The sequence below is a fragment of the Cuculus canorus genome, chromosome Z (genome assembly GCF_017976375.1).
Source record: "Cuculus canorus isolate bCucCan1 chromosome Z, bCucCan1.pri, whole genome shotgun sequence".
NCBI lineage: Eukaryota > Metazoa > Chordata > Aves > Cuculiformes > Cuculidae > Cuculus > Cuculus canorus.
The window spans coordinates 13,511,385-13,538,125 of record NC_071441.1 but is presented as its reverse complement, the minus strand read 5'-3'; the positions used below and the strand labels follow the sequence as shown (position 1 = coordinate 13,538,125).

The window sequence follows — 26,741 nt, the reverse complement described above, 5'->3', positions numbered from 1 at the left end:
TACTTGCCTAACAGCCTGGCCCAAACTGAAGGTTTCCCAAAACCAAAGCACACAACTTAGAACCTGCTGGCAAAGTCAGCTTAGCGTAGCTGTTAGTGCCTCTGCCCAAGTGGCACAAGTCTCTCGTAGTAGGCAATAAACCGCAATCCACTGATGCTTTCCAATTAAGAGTGAAAAGTCCCATTCTCCTGCTCCCACCTCTGTATACCATCTCTTCTTATCACAGTAGTGAATGCTGTTAGCATGAAGGTTTCAGGGCACAATTTGAGCTGACAGCACTAGAGGAAACTGTCAGCACACTGATGGCCTCTGTGCCAGCCACACAGCAAGCCTCTCAGAAAATCCTCATGTGGGATCTGCCTGCCTCTGGATTTCAATCTTTGGAAGGAAGAGAAGGACGGACACCCCTCTCTAACCCCTGTCTTTTTATTGGAAGTAAGTTTATAAAAGGAAATAAATAGAAGGAAAAAAAAAATCCTAGAATTGAACACAGAGAGTTCAACAGCATCAAAACTGAGATTTTATTCCGGGTCTACTTAGAGAAGCTTGAAAATAAGAAACTGGAATTATAAGATGAACAAAGTTTAGCCAAGCAGAACTCTCAAGCCAGTAAAGAACAGAGCTGCTTCTGGAGCCTTCCTGTAGTGGTGGTGGACTATAGGAAGAAAAAAAAAATGTAATTCCCAGCAGGTCATCAGGAAGATAAGATCAACACAGGATTGCCCTAGCAGTGCTGCGCTTAGGAACCAAAGAGACCATAGCTATGCATGTCTTTTTCCCAGATTCTCACACTACTGGGCATCAGGAAGGTGTAAGCCAAAACAGACCCTGCCAAAAGCGTTCAAAGCACTCTGTTAAGTCTCCAAGAATTTTCTCCATCTCAGTTTGACAAGCCAACTCCAGACCTATCCCTGTTTTATCCTTTGATTTTATTACCGCCATGTGGAGAGAACACTTTACACCGGAGACAAAACTGACAGTTGAATATAAAATGCAAGGAGGAAGAGTAGGAGTTCGGCAAATGCTGTACACGCAGCAAGCCAAGAGAACAAGAACAGTCACAAAAGCCAAGAATGAGCACAGGTGAAAGCAGAGAACTGGTATGCTGCCTGGAGTGCTGCCAGCATCATGAGCACACCATGGGTAAAAGCATACCACAAACGCAAATCAACAACTGCATTTTGCAACTCAACCTGGCTCTGAGCCTTCTTTGTCAAAACAGAAAAGCTGCAGGGATCTCGCAGTGCTAGCACCAATCAAGAACCAGAGAGAGAAGATGGGTACATGCTAGCTAGCAGTCCTTGATCTCCATGCCACCACAAGTAATCCTGGTATCTGTGAGGAAATTAAATCAGTTTTGTTTACCCCTTCTTTATATATGTGTGCTCATACAATGTGTTTTGCTACATTTATTGTGGCAAAGTAGAAAGAAAACCCTAAAGTTTTAATTAAATTATATAAACAATATTCAGAACAATCCATAGAAGTTACTCAAAGTCCTTTAAGTCTCAAGGTAAGAGCCATCAAGTTTGCAATGAGGAAGACTGACTTTTCAGGAAGAAACAGCAGTTACTCATGATAAAGGGGCGGTAAGGGCAGAAATTCTCAAACCAAGAAAGAAGGCATTTAGATGTTGTTCCAGTTTGCACAAGTGTACAACTTAAACCTTTGTATAAGCATGCACATTGCAGGGTCAAAACAAAACATCCTTTATTGTTGTGGTTCTGAACAGAAGCCAAGTAGATTGCAGCAGCTATATATTCAACGAGTTGGTGCGATGAAAGACAGATTGTCAAAGCTGAAGTGTGATTAGCATGATATAAAGCGTACAAGGTAAGCAAGTTACAAATTAACCAGTATTTAAATTGCTAATTGCATATGACTACATATTAAATTATAGTCAAAGGTTTCAAGTCAGAGCTCTGGAAGGAATTTTTAAGTCACAAAAGTTAAATCAAACTATGCAAAAGCCTGAGATTAAAATATTGTGCTGATTCTTTTTCTAATCTTTCTGTAGTATACACACACCTTATCTACCCACACCACCACCACTGCAAGGCAATTTTAGTCCCTGACACAGTTGCCATCATTAATGAAGTCAGCTAAAAACAAGACTTAGTTACACCCTCACAGTATGGAACAGGGTCTGACCATGCATGCAGTGCACAGGGTACCAAATGAATTCCAGTGTGGAGGCTGAAAGAGAACAGCTCCTGAATTTTTGAAGCATTACTTCTTCGCGCGTCTGCTGTGGTAAACATGACTGGAGGCATACAAGAAAGTAACTTCTGTCACAAAATATCCTCTCTTCAATCCTAGTCTTACAGAGCACAGCTAACTTATTCAGAATAAAAGAAGTAGGGTTAATAAAACCTCAGTTTCAGTAAGGAAATGTTAAATAACATATTTCATACAAAAATATTACAAACTAACCATCCAGCTAATTGTGCTCTGTACAACCAAACAGTGACTGCCCATCTAATAAAGCACCTACCCTACAACTTTTGCCAGCAGACACTTAGGGGATTGCTACTTGTTCTGCTGGAAAAGGTTCACTTCAGGGGAGGGTATCATCCAGGCACATGCAGCATGTGACAAGGGCATGGTGTTACTCTCAAAAGCAAAGCTGGCAGAATACTTAAATTGTCCCTGCCGTGCAACCTCTATTTGTTATACCTGGTAGGCAGGACACACTGAAAAATCCAGTATCTGTTTTAGGGGCTGAAGGTTCCCAAGCTTTGAAGTCCAGTCAGAATGCTGCCCTAGCTAAATTCAATGCAAAAGTTTACAGCACTTCTAACGTTCTCTTCCCCATTCAGATTAACATTTTTGTATGTATACTGCAGCACTGCAGTTCTCTTAATATCCCAGCCTGTGTTCAGAATGATTATGTTTGATTATAAAGACAGTAAACACTGCTGTAACTAACGTTACTTGACATTTTCCCTACGCTGTCAATTAAATTTCACTAGGAAATCTTCAACCACCACTGCAGTAGGGTATTGAGAAACTAGTAACTATTCTCCCTTACACAGCTCAAGGTAGGAATAAATTGAAGTAACACAGGAGCAAGACAATGGTTACTCTTCCTCTGCAAGCTTCCATGTCTTCTAGTAATACACTTGCCACATACATCAGAAAAGAGAATGCTGAAAGCAGTTCACAGGTGGGAAAATAACAGTGGCTCACCAGGTATCCCCGAGATCCACTGCACAACAGGGGTGGGAATGTAGTTAAGCTGCACCAACAGTATTTACTGGCTTGCTTCTCTTCATTGCAGAAGTTTGGTTACCCAGCAGCCACTTTGCAAGACAGCAATGTGAAAATCAGGCAACAGAGCCGAGCCCAGTATCTGTACCATGAACTGTTCCACAGCCACAGGTTGACAGGAGGGCTGGTATAGTTTTCCCAGCCGCATTTCCCTCCACCTCTTATTGCAATCTTGAGGCTGTGAAGAAAACAGTATTTATATGGTCTCAGATAATTTCTTCTGGAAGACTGGAGCCTGCAAATAAATACCAATGCTACACAGTCAGTCTGTGCACCATATTATTTTCAATACAGTGGGTATGTCCCTTGGAAAATCTTAACACAACCACTGAGAGCACATGCAAACTCATTTCTTATTACGCTAGCATTAACTGGAAGGAAAAAAGGCACCCTGCTCTTCCCTTATAATGATACAGTTTTCCCAATACTTATTACAGGGCTAGCAGACAATCATGTACATTTAAGCTCCAGCTGAGAGGGCTGTATTTACAGTTTTCCTCCTTCGACTGCGCATCTGTAAAGGATGGGATGTGATTCAGCATAAAGGTTCTGCAAAATTAGTCTGTGTAAATCTGTATCCAGCAAGCAGTTTCGACAGTTACTGCCTTAAAAGCAGGAGTCAAAGTAATGAGACAGCAAACCAGAGAAAGGAATCTTCTTGTTTGGCTTAATATTTTTATTCAGAATAAAAGAAGTAGGGTTAATAAAACCTCAGTTTCAGTAAGGAAAAGTTAAAATCATATCTTCCATAAAAAATATTACAAAATAACCATCCAGTGACTATTACAGTGTTTTTTCAACAGTCGGGACTCGGGCCATTTTCACTCATTTTCATCCACCTTCCACAGCAATCAAAAAATCAGTTTTTTTGGTAATCCTGAAAAGTGTAAATCACATTGTTACCGAAGTAAAGGTGTTTGCTCCCCTCTTCAATGTTTTAGTGTTCACTTTATATATTCTGGAGATACATCTATTCTGAGCTGGTTAATGCTGTTTGCTGCAGCAGCAAGCATGATGAATTTCTCCAATGAATCTATGAAAGAGTGTTAGAATCAAAGCCCACTTGAATAAGTAAGGGTACTCCAAATAAGTGCAAAATTCTATAATTAAGTGTTAATTGAATTTGGGATACAGGTAAACATTTAGAAAGACATTACAGCAATTAGTGTTTTAGCCTGAAACAGGTCTGGAAACTCTGCTCATTGTCAAATGCAAGACTTCAAATGGTTAAGTCACAGAACTCAAGAAAGCACTTCTTCCTCTTACTGTTCCTTTAGTTAACAGTCCTATTTTGGGGCACATACTCCAGAACGCTAATCATAGACCTTCACATGGTGTTGCAAAAAGAGCAATTAAGCTTCAGTTAATCACTCAAGCTATGTTAACTTGACAAGTTCACACATGTCAGCTGACCCATAGTACTGTGGTTAGCAGAGAGCACGCAAATAGTCAACTGATTAAATTTTCCTATTAGATTAGAATCTTAAGCTAATTTAATTTGGCACAGACTAAGAAACAATAGGTCAAAGTGCCTAAAAATCAAGTTAGACTCTAATAGCGTAGCTGTCTCTCTGATTTCAAGACAGAATGCACTTTAATGGAAGCGTCTCCATTCCAAAAAGATATCACTCACATCAAAACAGTCTCAAACTGGCAATAACAAAAAAACTGATGTTAACCTGATAGCTGCTATCTAACATATTCCAGCTGTTAAGAAGTCCAACTCCAAGTTTAAGAACCAGTATTTGCACCTCTACTAAAAGGTCCAAGTCATAAAGTGTCTGATATAGGTCTTCAGTATTCGGAGCTTTTCTTGCCATGAAGATAGGAAGTACATGCTACTGTTCAGGAAATAGTGGAGGCTCCATATAGAAGTAAATGTTAGGGAACAGGGTTGCCTTTTAAAAGGGTCATCGAAAAAGGCTTCGTGTTCCTTACCCAGTGCAGTCTTAACAGTTAATTTGCTTAGTGTAAGAGAGAGAGAGAGAGAGAGAGAACAGAAATCTCTCTTCTGAACTCTATTTATATTCTCCAGTTTGTCATCTGAAAGACTACACGCTATTTCTTTTTCTGCTTTTTCCCATTTTTTTTTGTTTTAAGGGACGCAAAGTTAAGTTACTACCAACTCAGTAAGATGACTCAGCAAAAAAAAAAATAAAGGGCCTCACAATAGCCTGTAATTTACTGGGTATCATCACATTTCATTACAGAATTTAATGGAATTAGATATTTCTTCTAACAAATAAGGTTCGTAATTGTCATAAAAGAGCCTTTTTTCTATCCTTTCTGTTGGAACACAGAACTAAGTCGTTCTCACCCTAAGGCATTTATTCTAAAACCTAAATTATTGAAGGACTTCAGCTGGTGCTGGTGCCCAGGGATATAGTTCATTCTTGTTGCAAAACACTGGAAGTATCACATTCTTTCTGAGAACGCAGCTCCTGTTTTAAAACAAATTAAGCATTAAGATGTTACCTTGATCTACTCCGTCTGTTCTTTTCCTTTTTAAATTGAAAAGTGCATTTTGTTGCTCCTTTAGAGCTTCTGCAGGACAGTTGGGTCTTGGCAGCTGATTTCCTGGAGTGGGTCCTGGTCTGTTACTGAAATACTTCTCTTTCAATGCCTTAATGATAATGGAAGAAAAATAACCAAGTAATCAGTATAAAGTGTCAGAACACCATCTATAAAGAGGTTATAATGAAATAAAGTACTTGCAATTGTGACTTAAAAACTATGAGGGCACTGTTGTACTAGAGGGTGGACTTCAGGCAAGTCAATATTTTGTGTTCTGAGAGACTACCACAGCACTTCTATTTGTAAACCAATACATAAATGTATATTATTTCAAATAGCACTCAGACACCCTAACAAAACTCTAGACTACATTGCAACAAGTCCTGTACAAACAGCAAGTTTCTAGCTCTGGAAAGCTTACAATCGGAATAGGCAGAGGAGAGAAGAGGGTAAAGAAGAAAGTAGGAGCGAAAAAAGATTAAAAGAATAACTCTGAAGTCTTAATCAGATCCAGGACCTGGACACCATCTGTTTTGCTAGCTTTTATGACAGATCTTTCCCTCAACTTTCTTTAACTGTGTTGTTTTTAACCTATAAGCTGTGAGAAAAATTTTGAATTTTAGCTTCCATAAACTGTGGTTAAGGAAATGATGCTAAGTTGACTCTTAGGTAACTATTACTCTTGCTTAAGTCAGTTACATGGTATTCAGTGCCAGCTATAAATCAAGCCAATACAGTAAGGAAAAATTGTTTTCTGCCTTAAACTGTGGCATTGTCAATAAAACTAGAAAACCACATATATTCAAGTCACCGTCCCACAATACGACCTGTAAAATGACTTCATACATACGAGCTAGTATAAAAGCATCCCAAGAATAGCAGAACTAATTATTTGGAAACTTATAGTGAAAGTTTTTAAAGATGCTGAGCAAAAAAAAACCTGAATGCACTCTGAAGACGTTGTCTGCTAAAAAGATACTTAACACATGCGCTAATCTTATCTAACAAGCAATGAAGGAGTATCGGCCTTAAGGAGCAGCTCTGCTTCTTCTGTAAGAGTGTAAGGTGACAGAAACACAGTTTTGAAACTGCCAAATGCTCTCTTCTTCACAGTAGGAATGAATACTCTGAAACAGAACATTCTGTAAGATTTTCATTCAAAGTCCTTCCCTTTCTCCCCATCAAGTACTAATGAAATTAAGATCAGTTTTACCCAAGTATAATGGAAAAGAATATTCATATCAGAATGTTGGTTTAAATCACCACAGAATTTAATCCTAAAAAAGGACCAAAACAATTTAAATTAAGTTGAAAAAGAAACTGGAAGAATTAATGGTGAAAACCTTTCAAAACTAGGTAAATAGATATGCTTTAAGTTTTGGGTGACTGGATTTTAAATGTCAACTATAACGACTGTTTGAAGTCTATAATGCGCACAGCCTGTAACTGTCTACCTTTGCTCTACATTGGTAACAGAGATAGGTGGTCAGTCAGTATTGTTCATGCCTTTCAGAGATCTCCCTATAAAACACCAGAAATATGTTCCTAGTATTTCACAGACTGAGCTATATGACATTTTATTTCAAACTTGGCTTATTGGCTTCAAAGCACATTTATCTAATACTAACAGTAAGTTAATTGACATTAGGACAATGCAAGTATACTATACCTGAGTAGCTGTAAACCTAGTACAAGGATTAAATGTGAATAAGCCTTGCAGAAGACTCAGCAAATCATCACCAGCTGCACTGAAGATATGTTGAAGTGGCATTCCAGGGAAAGACTTAAATGTGACATAATCTGGAAGACTTGTCATCCCCTACAAAGACAAAAAAGGCATGTTACGTTTTACAAGTTGGAAAGAGTTACGTTTTCACAGACAGGGAACTTCATATGGCTATTTTTCAGCAGAAGCAAATTATCTTTCAAAAGACTCTGCTAATAGGTGGTCACTGAAATAAAGTCAGAATAGGAATAGTAGGTCATAAAGACTTTTAAGTAACTTAGCTGTTTCATACTTTCCCTTTACAAGCAATCTGCCCTTCCCTTGTGCTTTAGTGCTAACCAGTACAAAAGGAAAAACTGCTTAAAAAGAAATGAAGAATGAAAGAACTTCGGAGTGGGAGCAGAAAAAAATGAAGTAAAACTTTTCCTTTTTGCAAACTGACATGGTGGAAGAGGTGATTTATAATAAAAGCCAGTCCACATTTTCTTCAAGTTAATAATACACTGTCCTCCTCTTCAAAGTTAGCTGATCATGAGCATTTTGAGCTTCTTTCCAAAATGTGTAACTGATAAACTTGTCATCTGGGGAGTGGAGGGAGGGAAGGAAAATAAGCCAAGCAGTTAAACAACAGATTAATTGCCTTCTTACTCTCCTTCTGTAGGTATGAAATAAATCCCATTCAAATTACATAATTAAAATTATCCTTTTCTCATATAATTATCAAAACATAGTATTTTAACATTTTAATTATTTTAAACCTCTACTCACACTTCAGTAATACTAACACTGAAGTGAAAAGCATGCTCAGTTATAATCTTCACAGTAAAGGTTTCAATTCATGAAATGCATGGACTTGCAAATTAAGTTGGAAATGCATCATCTCTGTTGTGCCAGCAAATCTCCTAGGCTCTCATTTCATCACCTATCTCTTAACTTTTCACTTCCAAAAAAAGCAGAAGTGTCAGTACAAAAAAATTTCATGTGTTTGATTTAGAATCCCATAACAACACAATTGTATCGGGCTAGTACTGCCTTTTAGGATGCTTCTCCATGCTGCTATAGCTCCATCCAGTGATCACACACCACTTAAGGCACCATTTGAAGCACACAAACGGAATGCGGCACAGAGAGAGAGCAGAGGTGAGATGTGATAACTGGTTAGCAAGTCCAGAGTGTGCTTCTACAACACAACTACAAAAGAGGACAGTCTGATCAAGGAATTCAGGACCTCTGTGCCCACTGGCTGGTCAGAGTTACTGTTCAGGAGCAGCCATGCTCTGCTTCCTCTCAGCCTGCCTGCTAACCATGGTTATGTAGGTCGGTGTGCACCCCAACATTGACTTTAGCCCATTATTAGCAAATTACTGGGCTTAGTGTCATCTCAACCCAGGTAATAATACAACTGATTTGTATTTGTTACTGCACCACTATTCTCAGATAAACTGCTTATCCTTAAAGCTGTTGGTCTGCAGCTGGTTACCACAGCCTAAACCTGTAATGCGGCTGAGTCACCTCTGGTGTCAGAAGTGGGATATGGTAGTCAGCATCATGACCTTCCCCAACCCTGTAACGGGAGCCCTGTTTGATCATTTTGCCTTGCCAAAACCCACTAGAATCTCTGACAGTGGGAAGTAGCTGTTCCCTTTTCCTAGCTACTTCAATTATAGACATTCATAAAGACAAAAATGTGAAGGGGAAGTTACTCTGTTTCTCTTTGCTCACTGTCTCAGAAATACTAAGCACCATTTGAATGCAGCCAAAGCCAGAGTTGTCTTCCTACAAAGAGAATTAACTGAAGCCCCGCACGATGTAGGCAGGATACTCAGCCTACATTAGAAGACAAAAAACTCTTGCCACTGCCTGTGTTAAAAGCATGCAGGCTTGCATGGAGGAATTACAGTGTCTTGTGGTCAGCCAGGTGGCACCACCTGCCTGAGAAAAACTTGGCAGCTAAGACCTATAGAAAAGGAAGTTTCTACAACAAAAATATAGAAAGCTTTATATATTGACCAAGAAGACCAGGTATGTGGGGGTCCACAGCGGGCTGAGGACCCCTGCTTAATGCACCTGGAAGGAGATCATGGGACGGGAAGTGGGCAGACAATATAGGACCGTGCATGAAAGTAGTACCATCCATTCACAGATTGTTTATGTATAAGCTAATCCAATCATGCGGAGACGCGTGTGTTAATAAAGGGTATAAGAGGGGCGTGTAAGATCAAGCGCGTGCCGGCCAGCCATGTAACTTCAATAAAGAAACTTGCTTCCGCATCACCATGTCGTGTCTCAACAGTGACACAGGTAGCAAATATTTAGTTTTATTTGGATTCAAAAAACAATACACAAAATTCTTCAAGCTCAACCAGACTTACAAATACTATTAATTACTGAAACTGAGTAAGATGTTAACAGAGGCATCGCAGGTATCCCTGCATGCTCCTTTACAAACATATTCCTAGCCAAATTAAGGAAGTGCTACCATGGATCTGTTATCGTCAATTACTGTTGTGGTTTGAGCTAAAGTAGAATCATTTTCCTAACTGCAGCAAAGTCTCATCCACATAATTTCATTTCCTGAAGGTTAACTGCATGTTTTCCAGACAGCGTTTCTCTCTAGTAGCGATAACATGGTGCACTAGTATACAGAAAAGCCAATCTTATACTTATTCCTATAGTAACCAAGGTCATTCTTGAGCTGGTGGAATGCCATAAGTAAAAGACAAAAAAGGATCACACCTGCAGGGAGGGGTGGACAGGACAGGTGACCCCAAACTGACCAACAGAGTATGCCATCTCATATATGTCATACTCAGTATAAACTTGAGATATCATGTATGTCCCTATTCTTAAATAAGCTATGTCCAGTGAGGACCAGTCTGTCTTGTTTTTCCCCCAATTATAGATCCATATGTTCCTGAATCCAGTTCCTGAGCCCAGCCTCCTTCCAGTCACTCAACTAGCCTGCCTTGCAGCATCTCTGGTGACATATAGTAATCAAAGGGTCGGGGTGCAATTTTGTATATATCTTATTGTTTTCTTAAAAATAATAATGAAGAAAATACCACTACCATTTCATTAAAGTTGTAGTTCCAATTTCCAACCTCAGAAGCCTTTTTCCTCTAATTTCACTTTCCCCAGGGATAGTGGGGAAGGGAATCGGGAGCCCAAGTGCTTGGTTTTAGCTGCCCAAATTGGCCAAGATGGGGCTAAACAGTGACAATTACCTAGCCTGGCTTGCAAATATAACAGGGGGATACCATCCAAATTTCAGAACCAGAAGCCCAGGCCCTAACTTCACTTGTTACCTTTTCTGACATTGACAAACTCCGTGGGGTTTTACACTTTTTACATCCTATTCTTCATTATCAACTTCACAAATTCTTTCCCCTAACGGATGAACTCAGTCCACTGCAACTCACCATTGGGCTCTTGGTATCCCCATCATCACTGATGGAGCCCAACTTTCAGGCCCGAGTAATTGTATTCTCACTCACCTCACCTTTCCCATTCCTGTAGCTACCAGCCATAATTACTGTTGCCTACTTAAGTCACTCCTTTCACCACCCCACAGGAGGATGCCTCATTTACTGATGGCTCAGCAATCTTTTGCTGCAATGTTTAGTTTGGGTGTGACACCACTGTCTACACCACTGATGGCCAAATCTTCATGGCCAGTTGCTGCAACACTGCCCAGACAGCTAAAACTCCTGATACTTTCAGACATTTGCCCCTCTGCCCATACTGTCTGATCCGTGTTGTTCTTCTAGGTACACCTGGTGGCTTTCCCTTTTGGAATGTGTACTCTTTCCTAACCCTTACCACAGAAATTAGGGGCCACCTTCTTTGGGAAGACATTTGCACACTCTGGCTGTGGGCCATGTTGATTCCCATTCTGTTCACTCAGTGGAACGACAAAGCACCTGCCACTGCTGCAATCAGAGGGGTGGAAGTGGTAGTGGACGCTAACACTCATGATAAACTGATCGCTGCCCAACAGTAGCGGATGAAACTGAAGAAACCTTAGCCTAAACCTGCAACTTGGCACATGGAACTACTGCCGTAGCTCACTGGCAGCGTGAGCACTGAGGTTATCCCATTATTACAGCTTTAGCCTAGATTGCAGCACACTGTGGAATACACCTTTGAATGCAGTCAACTGAATGCATTCAAGGTGTACTGACAAACAGGAAACCTGGCTTATGAACCTCACTGCTTTAACACTATCCCAGCTGCTGAAACCTGACCAGTCACCTCTCCACACCTGACACTCCCAGTGAAGTGGGTAGCATCAGCATCAGTCTTGGACTTACGCTGACATGGCATGACAACCACACTTTCTCCCATACAGTTACGTAAGCAAGGGGTGGAAATGCAGGGCCCATACTGCCTTTTACAGTGTCTTCTCCATATGATGGCCACACATCTTATAGAGCTATAGCTCCATTTGGTCATTGTGCACTACTTAAAGTGGCATCCAAGTACTGCTCACACAAATGAGATAAATGCAGTAGAGACAGGGACCAGAGGTGAGATGGGATAACTCGTTAGCAAATCCAGAGAGTGCTTTCACAACTCAACTACAAAAACTGTCTGATCAAGGAATTTAGGACTCCCTATGCCCATCAACTGGCCCAAGTTGCTCATCTGAAGTTATGCCCTGCTTCCCATCAGTCTGCCTGATAACCACAATTAGGTAAGTCACTGATGCATTAAGTTTGGTCTGGTATTACTGAGTTCACTGTCATCTCAGAAATAGTTGCACTACTAATTTGTATTTGTAATGGTACCATTAATATGAGACAAGCTGTTTCTCTCTAAAGCTATTGGTCTGGCATTTTTTACTGTATACCAAAACTATAACTTGTCCAGGCCAACTTAAGTCCCTAAAAATTATTCCTACTTCGGAAAGTGATTAAAGCCTTTCAGGTTAAGGCAGACTAATTAATCAAGCATCTCAAAAATGTTACACAATTACCATAATTTCACACCAATAGCCATGAGAAACTGTGGATACATCCAGAAAGGAAATCAAGAAGTTTAATTACTGTTGCTTGATGCTAGCAACACTGCTATAATGATCGGAGATTTGCCAAGAGAAACAATAAATCTTGGTGGCTTATCCTCTTCTTTGTGAGATTAGGCAGTTGCCTTCTGAAAATCTACTCAAGTATTCTAGTACACCCTTCCAATTAATTTCAAATGCTAAAAGGGAGAGCATCAAGTAAAACTAATGTCAGTCTGTTAAACAAAAGGACTCACAGGCCACTGTTCTTCTGATGGAGTGCCCAGTGTTTCAAATATCCTCGTCAGCTGGTCAAGATCCGAGTCTCCAGGCAAAAAAGGAACCTGGAAGAAGGCAACCGCATTTAATTGAATTAACTTCTAAAGATCGATACTAGAGAGGAGCTTGGAGCTATCCTTCATAAATGCAGGGCAAAGCATCTTTGTATACCACCACTACCTCAACGTAAAATAATTAAAGAGATTTTACACCTCAGCTGCCAGTTTAAAGTCAGTTGGTCACAGTGACCATCTATCCACCATCTGCTCTCTGAAGTTAGGTTTTAGACATTTTCAAAACATTTAAAGTGAATTGTAATTGGATCACACAAGCACTGGTTAGACTGATGGAATGAGATCACAGCACAAGGGAGAGAAGTGACCCACTATAATAGAGACTCTTATCAGGGTCATGACTCATTTAAACAAAGCAGAAGACAGCAATGGGGGTACTTCCCCAGTTCAACTTGCAGCTTACACTTCAGGTACACAATGCAAGAAAAAAGGACTTTCTGACCAAAGCAAAAATTATGAAGGATTAGAGGCAGTATTTAACTACGTAGGACCACAACGAACAGCCATACAAGGCCGTGCACTAAATTTTGGTGTCGCAAAAGCCCCTTGAATAAAAACTGCTTTTTTAAAGCTCCCAGAATTTGCATTGTCCCTTGACAGAGTACACTCACGAAGAAAAAGGACAAATATGTTCAAAGCTTTCACAGTAATAAAACTGAACCACCAAACATCTTCTGCTTTGTGTGAAACCGAACAAGTAACAGAATTCAACAATTTCTTAGCTGCTTTCTGACTTCCCTTGAGTTCACCCAACTTTAGCAAGTCTAATGCATATATATGCATCATCAATAGTGCTGCTTAAACAGCCACTGTACACTTTCATTTCTGAACTGCCAACCAAGCTGTACCAGCACATCTGTTTGTGTGAAAATCCAAGGCAGAAGATTTCTTTCAAGGTGTTTTCAGACAGACCAGTTCCCCGATCTGGTTCATGAAATGGCCACACTAACAGCTACAGTACAGTGCAAAACCAAAGCAGAAGCCACTTATGGAAAATAAATTATACTACAGGCTACTTCATGCTTCCAGCTGTGTCTGTGCCCTTACCTACCCTTCACTTCTCATCCCACACTTGCATCTCTCCAAAGAGCTGTATAATAAATGGTCTATTTCAGCAAGAAGTACTTAAGGACCACTACATCTGTGGACTATGCTCGGGAGTGGTAGTGGACTATGCTTGGGAGTGACATAGGATTAGCTTGATGTCAACCTTCAGCTTTATTCCAGTATTGTCAGCTAACAAGAGCTCAGAAAAACATCACTCTCTTACAAATAACTCCACAATTAAGGTAGTGGTGGTAATTATTTACTGTTATTGAGGAGCAACATTCAGGGGACAGAGTACGCATTTATCTGTGATGTTGCATTCCTGGAAGGACAGCAAATGAAAACTGATAGGAGGCTCTGTGAAAGGATAATATTGGAACAGTTATCTACTTTACGTTGCCCATGGCAAGATTATGAGAGTTCATTGCAATTTTTTTACCTAGATGTTTATTTAAAGACTTCCAGTGATTGTGACACTTATGGACCCTCAGACTATTCCAAAACTTCACTTTCTTTACAGTTGGTAAGCTTTTGAAAGCTTTTTTCCGGCCCCCTTCTCTTCTTCCTTTTCTAAATAGCTAACTGCCTTCAACTGCTGCTGTTACCAGTACAGAGGAAGCCCATATAAGAAGTTCTAATTGCACTGAAAAACAAATACAAAATGTTTACATTAGAAGACTTACCCTGAGGAGCAATTCAGCCAAAATACAACCAACAGCCCACATATCAACACCAACACCATACATTCTAGCACCAAACAATAGTTCTGGGGCTCGGTACCACCTGAGAAGAAAATACATTTCGGGAAAATCAGCTGGTTTCGCTCATGTATACTGTAGCAATGCAAGAACTACAAAGAGGATACCGCTCCTGCCTATATATTTTTCAGATCGAGAGCTGTACTCTACCTTGCAACATGTTTTGTTTAAGAAAGACTGAATAAAATTGTGTATCCTTCACCACATACAACCACAGATTAACTACAATTTCAACTGAGCTAATTAAGAAGCAATAAAACTGCACATGTGCAAAGGAAGTATTTAGCAGGCTAGTTTGCATGTTATAAACCAACTATTTTCTTTAGATTTTATGTTGAAGATGTGACAGGAAGACTTAATTCCTTCCAGCTTCCAAAAATCTCTACCTCAGCCCTATGCACAGTTTTATGCAAAATGAACTGTGATAGTAGATGTTTAAAGCAGCTACTTTCACTGCCTAAGAACAACCAATTTTATTGTAATCATCTTATACACGTTGCATTTGAAATCACTATATAATTTCTGTGTTTTGAATAAAGGTATTAAAATAAACTAGCTTTTCCTGAATAGTTTCAGCACTAGAGCAGACAAAAAGAAATCCTTTTTGTCTTTTGCAGTCCTGCTTTTTAAAGCAAACCTTAAAAATGTATGCATGTTAAAAATAACATTAACAAATATTTTAATTGGTTCCAGCTTTTGTCTCATAATAGGCATCGTGACTAGCTACAATAAACATATTCTAGGTCTCATGTAACAGCTGTCTTGCTCTGAAAGCCAGGCTTACACCCAGATATATTATTTCCATGTGTTTCAAAGGAGTATCATACGCCAGGACAACATCCATGATTGCATATTCTAGCAGTTCTTTACAGAAGCTTGGCCAAATGATGCTTTCCTGTGGTTTGGTTTTTTTTTGAGGCTTTTGCCACTACAGCCATATCACATAAACTAGATCTCAAACTTTGTCCAAGTTAATTTGACACGACATATTTCAAGAGACACAGCAACAACAGCTACACAATCACTGTGTAAGAAACAAAACAGAATGTCTTACCTTGTTACTACCTGATGTGTATAAACTCTATTTGGGCTTCCAAAAGATTTTGCTAAGCCAAAGTCAGCCAATTTTAAAACTCCATTTTCATCTAACAACAAATTATTTGGTTTAAGGTCCTGTCAGTACAGAAAACAAAGAATAAATTTTGTCAGTGTTGATAAAAAACAAGCATATAAAGAACCTACCAGCAGGTATGCCATAACAGTATTCTAAAACACAGGCTTTTGACGATATAATTAACTCTACATTGTGAGGAAAAAGAACACAAAACAGGAAATCAAGTATTTCATCATACATGAAAATCATAGGAAAATACACTCATTTGGATATATTTCAGGAGCAGAGTCATAAAAACCTGCTGCCTCTTGATAGGTTTTAGCTTTGCTGCAGGAATAGCAGTTCTGCCTTAAACGTATAGTTGCTAACTGAATAATAAAAAGACCTTGCAAGCGTTTCAAGTAACAGTAGAAACCATGGAAGCTGTATGGTTTAATACAGCAAAAATGTGCCATGGGGTTGACCTCGGCCCAGCAGCAAAGCAAATCAGAATGAGAGAAAGAGAAAGCCTTGAAAATACCCAAGAACTGTTCAGCAACAGTCAAAACACTGGTGTATTATCAAAATTGGTTTAGCCACATATTCAATAGGAAGCACTATAGTGGCTATTGTGAAAAAAATTCCATCTCTCCCAGCCAGACCCAGTTCGCAATGCTAGTAAAAGTCACACGTAACTTGAAACACTTATGTAAATATCTAAATGATAGCCACATCACTAATTTTTAACATTTCTGGGTTTTCTCTTGTCTCTCCAAAACAGCTGGCATGAATGCTTATGGACTAAGAACAGCTGAACTTCAAAACTATCTTCATTAGACTTTAGAATCAAACTCTATCACATGTGACTTCTGTGACAGCATAAAGGCTGTCAGGTTAGTACATGCTTACCCTGTGTAGAATCCAGTGTTGATGTAAATACTCTAATCCTTGAAGTGTCATCAGCATATATGCCTTGATGTGAGATTGTGTCAGCACAATACTAGTATCCTTTATAATAACCTGTGAAGTGTTAGATTGATAGTAAAACTTACAATGCAAGATTAACTTACGTTCTTTCAGCTCAAAATTTATTTCATCCTCTAAGACAAAGTTTGAATTGGCAGTCACATATTCTCTACTGTTCTCACTCTTTTTCCGGAAAAACAGGTCTGTTTTGGAGATTAGAAATCAAAATTGCGAGTCCATATAGCCTATGTGAACTTTGCATAAACAACAAAGGAGAAAATGGGTGGGAAATGAGTTTATTTTAATAATAAACAGCAGCCTCAGTGGTACCACAATACAGTTCAATGCTCTGCATAACACAGCATCATGTAGTACAAGAGTGTTTCATTCCTCTTTGTTTCTTCTTCAGCTCTGAATATTGCAGTTACTAAGTAAAGACAATTAATCCTCTAGAAAGTGCATTCATTAATTTCTATTAGCAAGAAAATGATCTAAGCTTTTCGGTCTTGCATTTGTCTACGTTTCAGTAAGCATTTCATTTTTTTTTTAAATATTTTAAATGCTAGCCTCAGTTCTTAACAGTGTATGTGCAGTGAACTAGCTTAACAGCCACATTAATTTCAGTCCACAGTAGATATAATGCAAGCATACACAGATAGGATATGAATTGCCATCTAGGGCAGTCTTCCAAAATGAAGAATCTTGCATCAAAATATCTCATACAAAGACTTCCGCAAAAACTTCTGCAAACTGACTTAAGGTCTTGGAGAATCTGTACATCGCCAAGATGCTGATTTGCAAAGCTAGTACCTAGCGCTGTTATATTTAAAAAAAACAGTTTGGGTTCATGTGATTTAACTACCCGCTCATCACTTGTCATGCTTTAGTATCACACTTACTTCAACATGTTTGATATTATGCTTAGAAATTGCACTGTGAAACACTGATCTGCGACTGAGGTTCTACTCTCTGACTGGAGTCCCAGAAAACTGACATAGTAAACAACTTATTTCCTGAAGATCACACTGACAAGTATTGAAAAGCAAGGGCATTATCAGCTGAGAACTCAGAAACCCCGTCAAATTATTCAAACTACTTTTAAGACGTGATCTTAATTTACTGACCTTTCTAGCATATGCAAATGTAAGCCTCTTAAAGTAGTATTTTCAAAAAACATTTCAAGATACACTGGTAAAAAGTCTTTACAAAAATCTTACCTCAAGATCTGTCTCCATAAAATCAAACACCAAACTAATATTGGACTTGTGTCCAAATGCATCTAGAAGCTATGAAACAGAAAAAACGTTATGATGAAGCACACTCTCATACTTCCAGTTTTTGCAAGTACTGCACTGTTGTAGTCTGCACACGGATTTTCATCTTGCTGAACTGGTTTAAATCTTTCAACATGCGATATAAAAATTCTCACTCCATTAACTCAGTCTCAAAAAAGAAAAATCCCCATTAAGCATGGTAAAAACATTTTACACAATCGCTCCTCCCTCCTGAAGTTTTTTTTTGGAGGGGAACAGCAGAGGGGTGCGGAGAGAAAGAATTATCTTTACCATGTTAGCTTGAACAGATACTCTAATGCACATCTTGTCCCTAAGCTTCCCTAAGCTTTGTTGTTCTACAAAACTCCTACCCTTTCTTGAGACTACACCAAGCTTTCCCATGGATTCAGCTCACTGTATCTGCTTCCTGTAAGCAAATTCTAAGTGTTAGGCTTACTAGCATCCTTTCAAAGACATTCTTAAGCATGTATTCATCTTTGTAGCAAGCTTTCTAGGATAAATAGCACTCTTTGGAGAATACCCAAACAGCCCTTTCTTAGAAGCTGTGTAACACCACAATCAGTTTTTAATTTGAGGTAACACGAGTAATGCCCATTAAGAAATACAGACCATCTAGCACAGCATTCTACCCTAACAATCAGGGAAGTATGATCTCCATGGTGTGGCTCAGTCCTTACAGTCTCCGTATGTCAACCACGTGAACTACCCATTGCAAGAAAGTTGTTTGCATAGCTTGTAACATCAGCAGCTGTGCTCAAACTCTTCATCTGCAGAAACCATGATGACAGGATACTATGCAGGTAAGACTACAGGCATGCCCGCTTCTTTGTACCTCGTGCCCCTTACACTCCCAACACCCACAGCAGTTTTATCAGGACTGCTAGGAGGGGTTTTTGTCTAACTCCTTTTTCGAGCCCTGGATGCTATCCGCTTTTACAATGCCTGTGGCAACATATTCAGGAAATTCGCTACAAGCTGTGTAAAGTAGTACAATTTCCAAATACTCCCTTTCCCCTGATGCAAATACATCTTAAACACATCTCTTATTTCTAGTACCATGGAGCTTTGTAAATATCAGTTCTGTATGTGCTTTACCTACCACCTCAGTTTCGTATTCTGAGCTTTTTCCTCTCCAGAAAGAGGAACCCCAGACTTTTCCATAAAACACGCTCCAAGGCCTTGCCATTTAGGTGTCATTCCCTGCACACTCTCTAACTTTGACAGTTAAAGCAACCACTCTGAAATTAAGTTCACAATCCAGGAAAGAATCACATTTCCACTCTGGAAAAGTTAAATAAAATATCTGGAAAAATCACATTTGGTCTAATACATATGGCAGACTTACAGATTATCACCATTAGATAATTTTAAAATATCTTTAGCTCCAGGTGAGTATCTGCAGCTGGAAGTGACCTTAAATGCAATTGAAAACACACAGGTTTTACTCCTGTCAACAGAGGTTAAATGTATCAGCTCTATAAGCCACATGAATCTCACTTTACTACTGTTTACAAAAGCCTGCTTTTGGCTGTCACCAGTTTCACGTGAAGCAAACAATCAGGTAAATTCAGCACTGCTCTCATTCTCTATCAGAGAATGCAAAATCAAATATTCTAAATTTCTACAAGTTCACCCACCACTAAGGTTCACGTGGCCCCAAACTAAAAAGAGGATTTCAAGAGAAATGACTGTCTTTGTTATTATAGTAGGTGTTTTGTAGTAACAATTGTTTTACTGACTATTTTGGGATGGGAAAATGGCTTAAATAAAATTACGTAGTATGTCCATAACCCAACTAATTCTAAATTTCAGTTTGAACCTGTACCAAAAATATTTCTGGACTGAGTCTAGAAGTAGCATTCATTTTACTTACACCAATAATATTTGCATGGCTTAGTTCCTGTAACAATTTTATCTCCCTGAGGGCTGTTCTGTTGATTCCTATATTGGGAGAAAAGAAAAAATTGATTAGAGACAGAAAAAAATTAAAAACTTCGCTCCAAAGAAACCTTTTATTCTATTACTCACTGATGATTTTACTGCTACAAACTAATTCCTCATTACTCAACAATTCGTTAAACAACAATTACATTGCCATTGACAAATAGATTTCTGCAGAATAAAAGTGGAAACGCACTTTCTTCCACGGGGAAAAAAATTCTACACCACAGTAATTAGATCTAGATTATGAAGCAATGCGTTCCTCTTTTGTCAAAATGGGAAAATTCTAGCAAAACCCTAGAGAAAAAAACAAACACCTTTTTTCAGGGTATTGTAAGCTCTGGTTTTATTCTAAAGCAAAGCTGCATCTAGCAAATATAAGTTCTTATACAATCGTAGAATAGTTAGGGTTGAAACGGACCTTAAAGATCATCTAGTTCCAGTCCCCCCTGCCATGGGCAGGCACATCCCACTAAATCAGGCTGCTCAAGGCCCCATCCAACCTGGCCATTACCGCCGGGGAAGGGGCAGCCACAGCTTCCCTGGACAACCTGTGCCAGTGTCTTACCACTCTCATGGTGAAGAAATTCTTCCTAATGTCTAGCCCAAATCTGCCTCTCTGCAGTTTATATCCATTCCCCCTCGTGCTATCAGTACAAGCCTTTGTGAACAGTCCCTTTCAAGCTTTCTTTGTGTCTCACTTCCAGAGAGAGCTATACTGACAAACCTCACAAGTATCTCTCTTCTTTTTGACACAGTAATATTTAATAAGGCCAGGCACCTATGTTTTTCTATATTCGTGCTGTGGCATAAACGGTACAGTGGCCAAAACCTGCTCATCTTTGCTTGGATCCTTTTATAGCCAGATTTCATAGAAGAAAAACTGGAGCAGGGGGCAGGAGAGGGAACTGTGCACTTCTGCAATCACATTAACTTCATGGCATCAAACCAAGACTCATGCAGAGCAACAGTTCCTCTTTGAAAAATGCTGGTATGCATTTGCTTGACTGGCACGCATATGCTCCTGTGCTATGTTGTGCATGAAGTCTCAGCTGTGCATGAGCTGAAAAGCAGTGTTCTCCCAAATCTTGGGATATGATTCAACATATAAGACTTAATCAAAATTTCGGGCAAAGCTACATGGATTACTTTACAGTCCCACTTTAGATTAAAAAAAAAAAAAGAGTACACCAGGTTATCAGATAGCACAAGGAAAACAGATAGGATCATTATTTTTAATAATATCTTTGAACAACAGCCGGACATTGTATGAGCCAAAAGTAATGACTAAAAGGGCATGAGCCCCCCTGAAGGCCAGATGGACTGCAACTCTGACACAGTCAGCTCAACTGTAAGAGGCGGTGATGAGTGCTCAGTTTCTCTCTAAAAATTCTTCCCCAAATTGGAGAGTTGAAAGCAAAGATTCTTCTCTGGGAAGTCGGTAAGGTGATGCAGGATGCCTAAAAGATAACAGCCTAGAATCATACAAAATCCTGCTGCACCACCCAGGCTGTAAGACAAGACCAGGTTTATTGGGCTTTTACTTGCAATATCCATGCCTAAAGGCACATGGCTGGTCAGAGCACACGATGAAAGACATTGCTCCATGGACTAGATTTCTTAACATAACACAAACCCACACAGAGTCAAGAATTTTAAGATTTTGTTTTAAAGTTTTTTCTCAGCATAAGTAATGAGAATAGAACAAAGGAAATATCTAAAAATAGATAAATACTCTTGCCTGTCTTCAATATTTAAGACACAGAAAGGCAAAAAACACAAAAAGGTATTCCAAATTCAGTGCTGTAAAAGTTATTATCATAAGCTACATTCATCTTTGTATTCCACTTAAACTGAGAAACTCACCTGTTAGCTACTCACATTTAGATGTATACTATGCATGCAGATACCTCTGCTGTTTTTTTTCTGTCCCTGCAGTTTTGAAGCAATTGTCTACAAAGCCCAACACCAAGACAGTTGAGCCGATTTTTGTCGGCCAAGTTACTGCGTGGGAAACTAATGTACCAATTTACAAAAACAAAGCAAACAAAGCACAGCTCCTGCATCATGAATTTGTTTTAAAACTCACCGTCTTTAGCTTCTGATCTATGTCCCAGTTTAATCTGAAAAGAAACGTTTCATATTATATAAGGTTAAGCCATCTGCGTCCAGAGCAGGCGATTCATCTATTCTAAGACAGACTGAGTTTCAGCACCATGAACTGCTTCGCCAGCTGATGCTGAGGCTGTTTGGATTTCTTGAAAAAGAATTGTGTCTACAGAATTAGTAAAAGCTTAAAAAATAGTCATAGCAGCACTGAAAGCAGACATAATGCAAACTGACAGCATAAAATGCTTTGTAGCCACAAAGCCTTATTATACCACTAATGAGCTTCTCCCCAAGGAAAAATGAGGACAAAATAATTGACAGTCCTTTTAGAATGATTCCAGCAAAGTTAGCATTCTCTGTAAACTTGGGTTAGCTTTAATTCCTTTTATCTCAATCACCTACTGCCCTGAAGTTTTCAAAGTCATAATCCCAGCAATGCTATTTCCAGATGATAAAAAGTTAAGAAATTATTCTGAACAAACAAGAATGTTTTTTACAACAGCTGCTACTAGTAGTACTAGTAACCACTAGTAACTACTAATAGTTACTAATAGTAACCACACAGAGAAAGTATGGTAATGCTTAAAGAGATTAGTGCATCAAACAAAATTCTCTACCACTGATTTTGTTCAGCTCACCTGGTAAAGCAGGTCCTTAAACTAACCAAAGCTCTGCAACGTGCATTTTTCATCACCAACTGATCATCTATTTTTAATACAAAAACTTCCTGCAATCCCTCAATAGTATGAAGCGAAATGCTTTATGACAACATACTTTCTTGAATACAAATGTTGAAAGTGAGTAAGATGCAAATCAAAGATCGCTTTTGTCAAATTTTGTCAAAGAAACTGCATTTGATTCTAAAGAACTTAATCAGGAACAACATTCCTCGGCTGATGAAATTACAAACACACCAGAAACAAAGGCAGATACCGTCCCACGGGTATTCGGTCAGACAGAAAATAGCACGATGCAGCTCAACAGCAGCCGGACGCTCGGCCACGCGACAGCGAGGAGCTCTCACACTCACCTTTTTGATGGCCACGATCCGGTTGTCGTTCTTGTCCTTCGCCTTATAGACGGTGGCAAACTACGGGAAGAGGAGAGGCGGCCGTGAGAGACTAGAGGGGGCAGGGAGCGAGAGAGGGGAATGAGCAGGGACGAGGACGGGGCAGCGCAGAGCCCGACCAGGGCCCCGCACGGCCCCGCGCCGCTCACCTGCCCCTCCCCCAAGAAGTCGATCTTCTCGTAGCGCTTGGCGCGGGCCCGCGCGTCCATCGCCGCCACCGGGACGGGGGGAAGGAGAGGGAGGAGAAGAGGAACGAGGAGAAGGAGAGCAGGAGTCACCAACGGAGCAGCCGCGACGTCGGCGGCGGGGATTTAACAGCGCGCGCCGGGCCCGACCCCACGCCGCTTCCGGCCCCTCCCCTGGCAACGGACAGCGTCGCCGGGCCACGCCCACCCCGCGCGCATGCGCCTTGAGGCTCCAACGCCGCTCTGGGCGCAGCCGCGCCGAAGCCCCGCCCCCCCGCGGCTGCGCTGTCTCCGCTGCGGGGTGGGGGCGGAGAGGGGGCCGCGGAGGCCGTCGGGAGCGGCGCTGGGCGCCGGTAACGGCTCAGATGATCGCAGGAGGACGCGCCTTCGCGCGTTTCCCGGCTCTGGAACAACGGGTGCCTCGCAGCTGACGCTGTGCAACCGCCGAGCTCAACGCAACAGCTCCACAGCCTCCAGGAGCGCTTCGGCGCCCCTTCCCTGTCCGAAAAATCGCTCCTGGTGGGACATCCGTTTCCACTAGAGAAATGAAAAAAATCGCTCTGCTCCATCGTCAAGTTTGCGAATGGCTAATTAGGAAACTATTTTAATGGTGTGGACATGAATTACATGGAATCGCTCCTCAGTCCTGTAACATAGAAACATAGAATCACCAGGTTGTAAAGGACCCACTGGATCATCGAGTCCAACCGTTCCTAACAGTCCCTAAACCATGTCCCTCAGCACCTCATCCACTTGTCCCTTAAACACCTCCAGGGAAGGTGAGTCAACCGTCTCCCTGAGCAGCCTCTGCCAGTGCCCAATGACTTTCAGTGAAAAATTTTTTCCTGATGTCCAGCCTGAACCTCCCCTGGCACAGCTTCAGGCCATTCCCCGTCACTTGGGAGAAGAGGCCAGCTCCCTCCTCTCCACAACCTCCTTTCAGGTAGTTGTAGAGAGCAATAAGGTCTCCCCTCAGCCTCCTCCAGGCTAAACAACAGCTCTCTCAGCTGCTCCTCGTAAGACTTGTTCTCCAGCCCCCTCACCAGCTTCATTGCTCTTCTCTGGACATTCTCCAGAGCCTCAACATCCTTCTTGTGGTGAGGGGCCCAGAACTGAACACAGTACGCAAGGTGCTTCTCAAGGGAGAACCACCTCCCTGGGCCTGCTGGTGACACCATTTCTGATACAAGCCAAGATGCCATTGGCCTTCTTGGCTACCTGGGCACACTGCTGGCTCATGTTCAGTTGGCTGTCAACCAACACCCCCAGGTCCTTCTCCTCCAGGCAGATTTCCAGCCACTGTTCCCCCAGTCTGTATCACCACATAGGATTGTTGTGCCCCAAGTGCAGGACCCGGCATTTGGCCTTGCTAAACCTTTTGCCATTGGTCTCAGCCCAGCGGTTCAGCCTGTTCAGATCCCTTTGCAGAGCCTCCCTACCCTCCAGCCGATCCACGCTTCCACCCAGCTTAGTGTCATCGGCAAACTTGCTAAGGGTGCACTCAATGCCTTCATTCAAAGACACTGAACAGGGCTGGAGCCAGTACCGAGCCCAGGGGAATCCCACTTGTAACTGGCTTTCAGCTGGAGTTAACTCCATTCACCACCACACTCTGGGCCCGGCCATCCAACCAGTTTTCAACCCAGGAGAGTGTGCGCCTGTCCAGGCCAGAGGCTGACAGTTTCTGAAGCAGAATGCTGTGAGAAACTGTCAAAGGCTTTACTGAAGTCCAAGAAAACAACATCCACAGCCTTTCCCTCATCCAGTAGTCGAGTCACTTTGTTGTAGAAGGTGATCAGGTTAGTTTAGTGAGACCTGCCTTTCGTGAACCCATGTTGACTGGGCCTGATCACCTCATTCTCTTGCATGTGCTTCATAATAACACTCAACGTCACCTGTTCCATGACTTTCCCTGGCACTGAGGTCAGACTGACAGGCCTATAGTTCCCTAGATCCTCCCTGCAACCCTTCTTGTAGATGGGCACAACATCAGCCAGCCTCCAGTTCAGTGGAACTTCCCCAGTCAGCCAGGACCACTGCAAGATGATGGAAAGGGGTTTGGAAAGGACATCTGCCAGCTCCTTCAATACTCTTGGGTGCATCCCATCCGGCCCCATAGACTTGCGGGTGTCTAGCTGGGCAAGCAAGTCTCTAACCACCTCCTCTTGGATCATGGGAGCCTCATTCTGCTCCTCTAACTCCTGGGTTTGTACATAGGGGAAACAACTTCCCTTACTATTAAAGACTGAGGCAAAGAAGGCATTAAGTATCTCAGCCTTGTCCTCATCCCTTGTCATTGTTGTTCCTTCTGCATCCAGTAGGGACTGAATATTCTCCCTAGCCCTCCTCTTATTGTTAATGTATTTGTAGAAAGATTTTTTATTACCTTTCACAGACTTAGTCAATTTGATTTCTAGTTGGGCCTTAGCCCTCATGATTTTTTCCCTGCACAATCTTGCTTCCTCCCTGTAGTCCACCCAAGACACCTGTCCCTTCTTCCAAAGCTCATAGACATTCCTCTTCTTTTTGATGCCTCTCAAGATCTCCTTACTCAACCAAGCTGTTTATTTCCCCTGCCGGCTCCTTTTCCGGAACATGGGGATGGCTTCCTCCTGAGCTGCTAGGATTTCATTTATGAAGAGCACCCAGCCCTCGTGGGTTCCCTTTCCCTTAAGCACTGCCTCCCATCGGACTTTGCCAACCAGCCTTCTGAACAGTCCAAAGTCTGCCCTCTGGAAGTTTAATGTGACTGTTCTGCTAATCCCCTTCTTCATCTCACCCAGAACTGAAAACCCTACCATCTCATGATCGTTTTGTCCCACGTGTCCTCCAACCGTCACATCCTCCACAAGACCTTCTCTGTTCACGAACAGCAGGTCCAGGAGGGCACCCTCCCTCGTCAGCTTACTCACCAGTTGTGTGAGGAAGTTGTCTTACACACACTCCAGGAACCTCCTAGACTGCTTCCTTTCTGCTGTATTGTACTTCCAGCAGATATCTGGAAGTACACAAGTACTGATGCAAGATACTGATACAAGAAGTATCTGAAGTCTCCCACAAGGATAAGAGGTAGCAATCTAGAGAGTATCCCCAGCTGTTTATAGAAGAGCTTATCAGCTGCTTCTTCTTGACTGGGTGGTCTGTAACAGACTCCCATCACGATATCTGCCTTCTTGTGGGCTCCTCTGATTTTAACCCATAGGCACTCAGTCTCTTTCTCACTGTAATTGAGCTCAAGGGTATCAAAGCACTCTCTAACATAGAGGGCTACCGTGCCTTGTCTCCCACCCTTCCTGTCCTGCCTGAGGGGGGTACAGAAAACCCTTCTCCATCACAGACCACACGTGGTGCGTGGTCTCAACCTGCCTTCCTCACACGTTTCATTACATACAACAGTTTTTTTAGTATTAAGG

At 41.2% G+C, this 26,741-nt stretch overlaps 1 protein-coding gene across 3 annotated transcripts; it reads right to left on the bottom strand.

Moving 5' to 3' along the window:
* Positions 1-551: 551 nt before the first annotated feature.
* Positions 552-23,528, bottom strand: CDK7 (cyclin dependent kinase 7). Of its 3 annotated transcripts, none has more exons than XM_054054587.1 (12): positions 23,293-23,527; positions 23,105-23,164; positions 22,055-22,088; positions 19,898-19,965; positions 17,947-18,015; positions 16,673-16,783; positions 15,725-15,843; positions 14,596-14,695; positions 12,770-12,856; positions 7,454-7,603; positions 5,746-5,893; positions 552-3,448 (listed from the first exon to the last, which is right to left on the bottom strand). In XM_054054587.1, exons 1-12 carry the CDS (start codon positions 23,350-23,352, stop codon positions 3,432-3,434), a joined length of 1,023 nt encoding a protein of 340 aa, XP_053910562.1. In that variant the 5' UTR covers positions 23,353-23,527; the 3' UTR covers positions 552-3,431. The 3 variants fall into 3 exon arrangements, with proteins under 3 accessions (XP_053910562.1, XP_009564590.1, XP_053910561.1); XM_009566295.2 differs by lacking the exon at positions 552-3,448 and adding an exon at positions 3,926-4,147; XM_054054586.1 differs by lacking the exon at positions 552-3,448 and adding an exon at positions 4,154-4,303 and having other exon boundaries at positions 23,293-23,528.
* Positions 23,529-26,741: the final 3,213 nt, after the last annotated feature.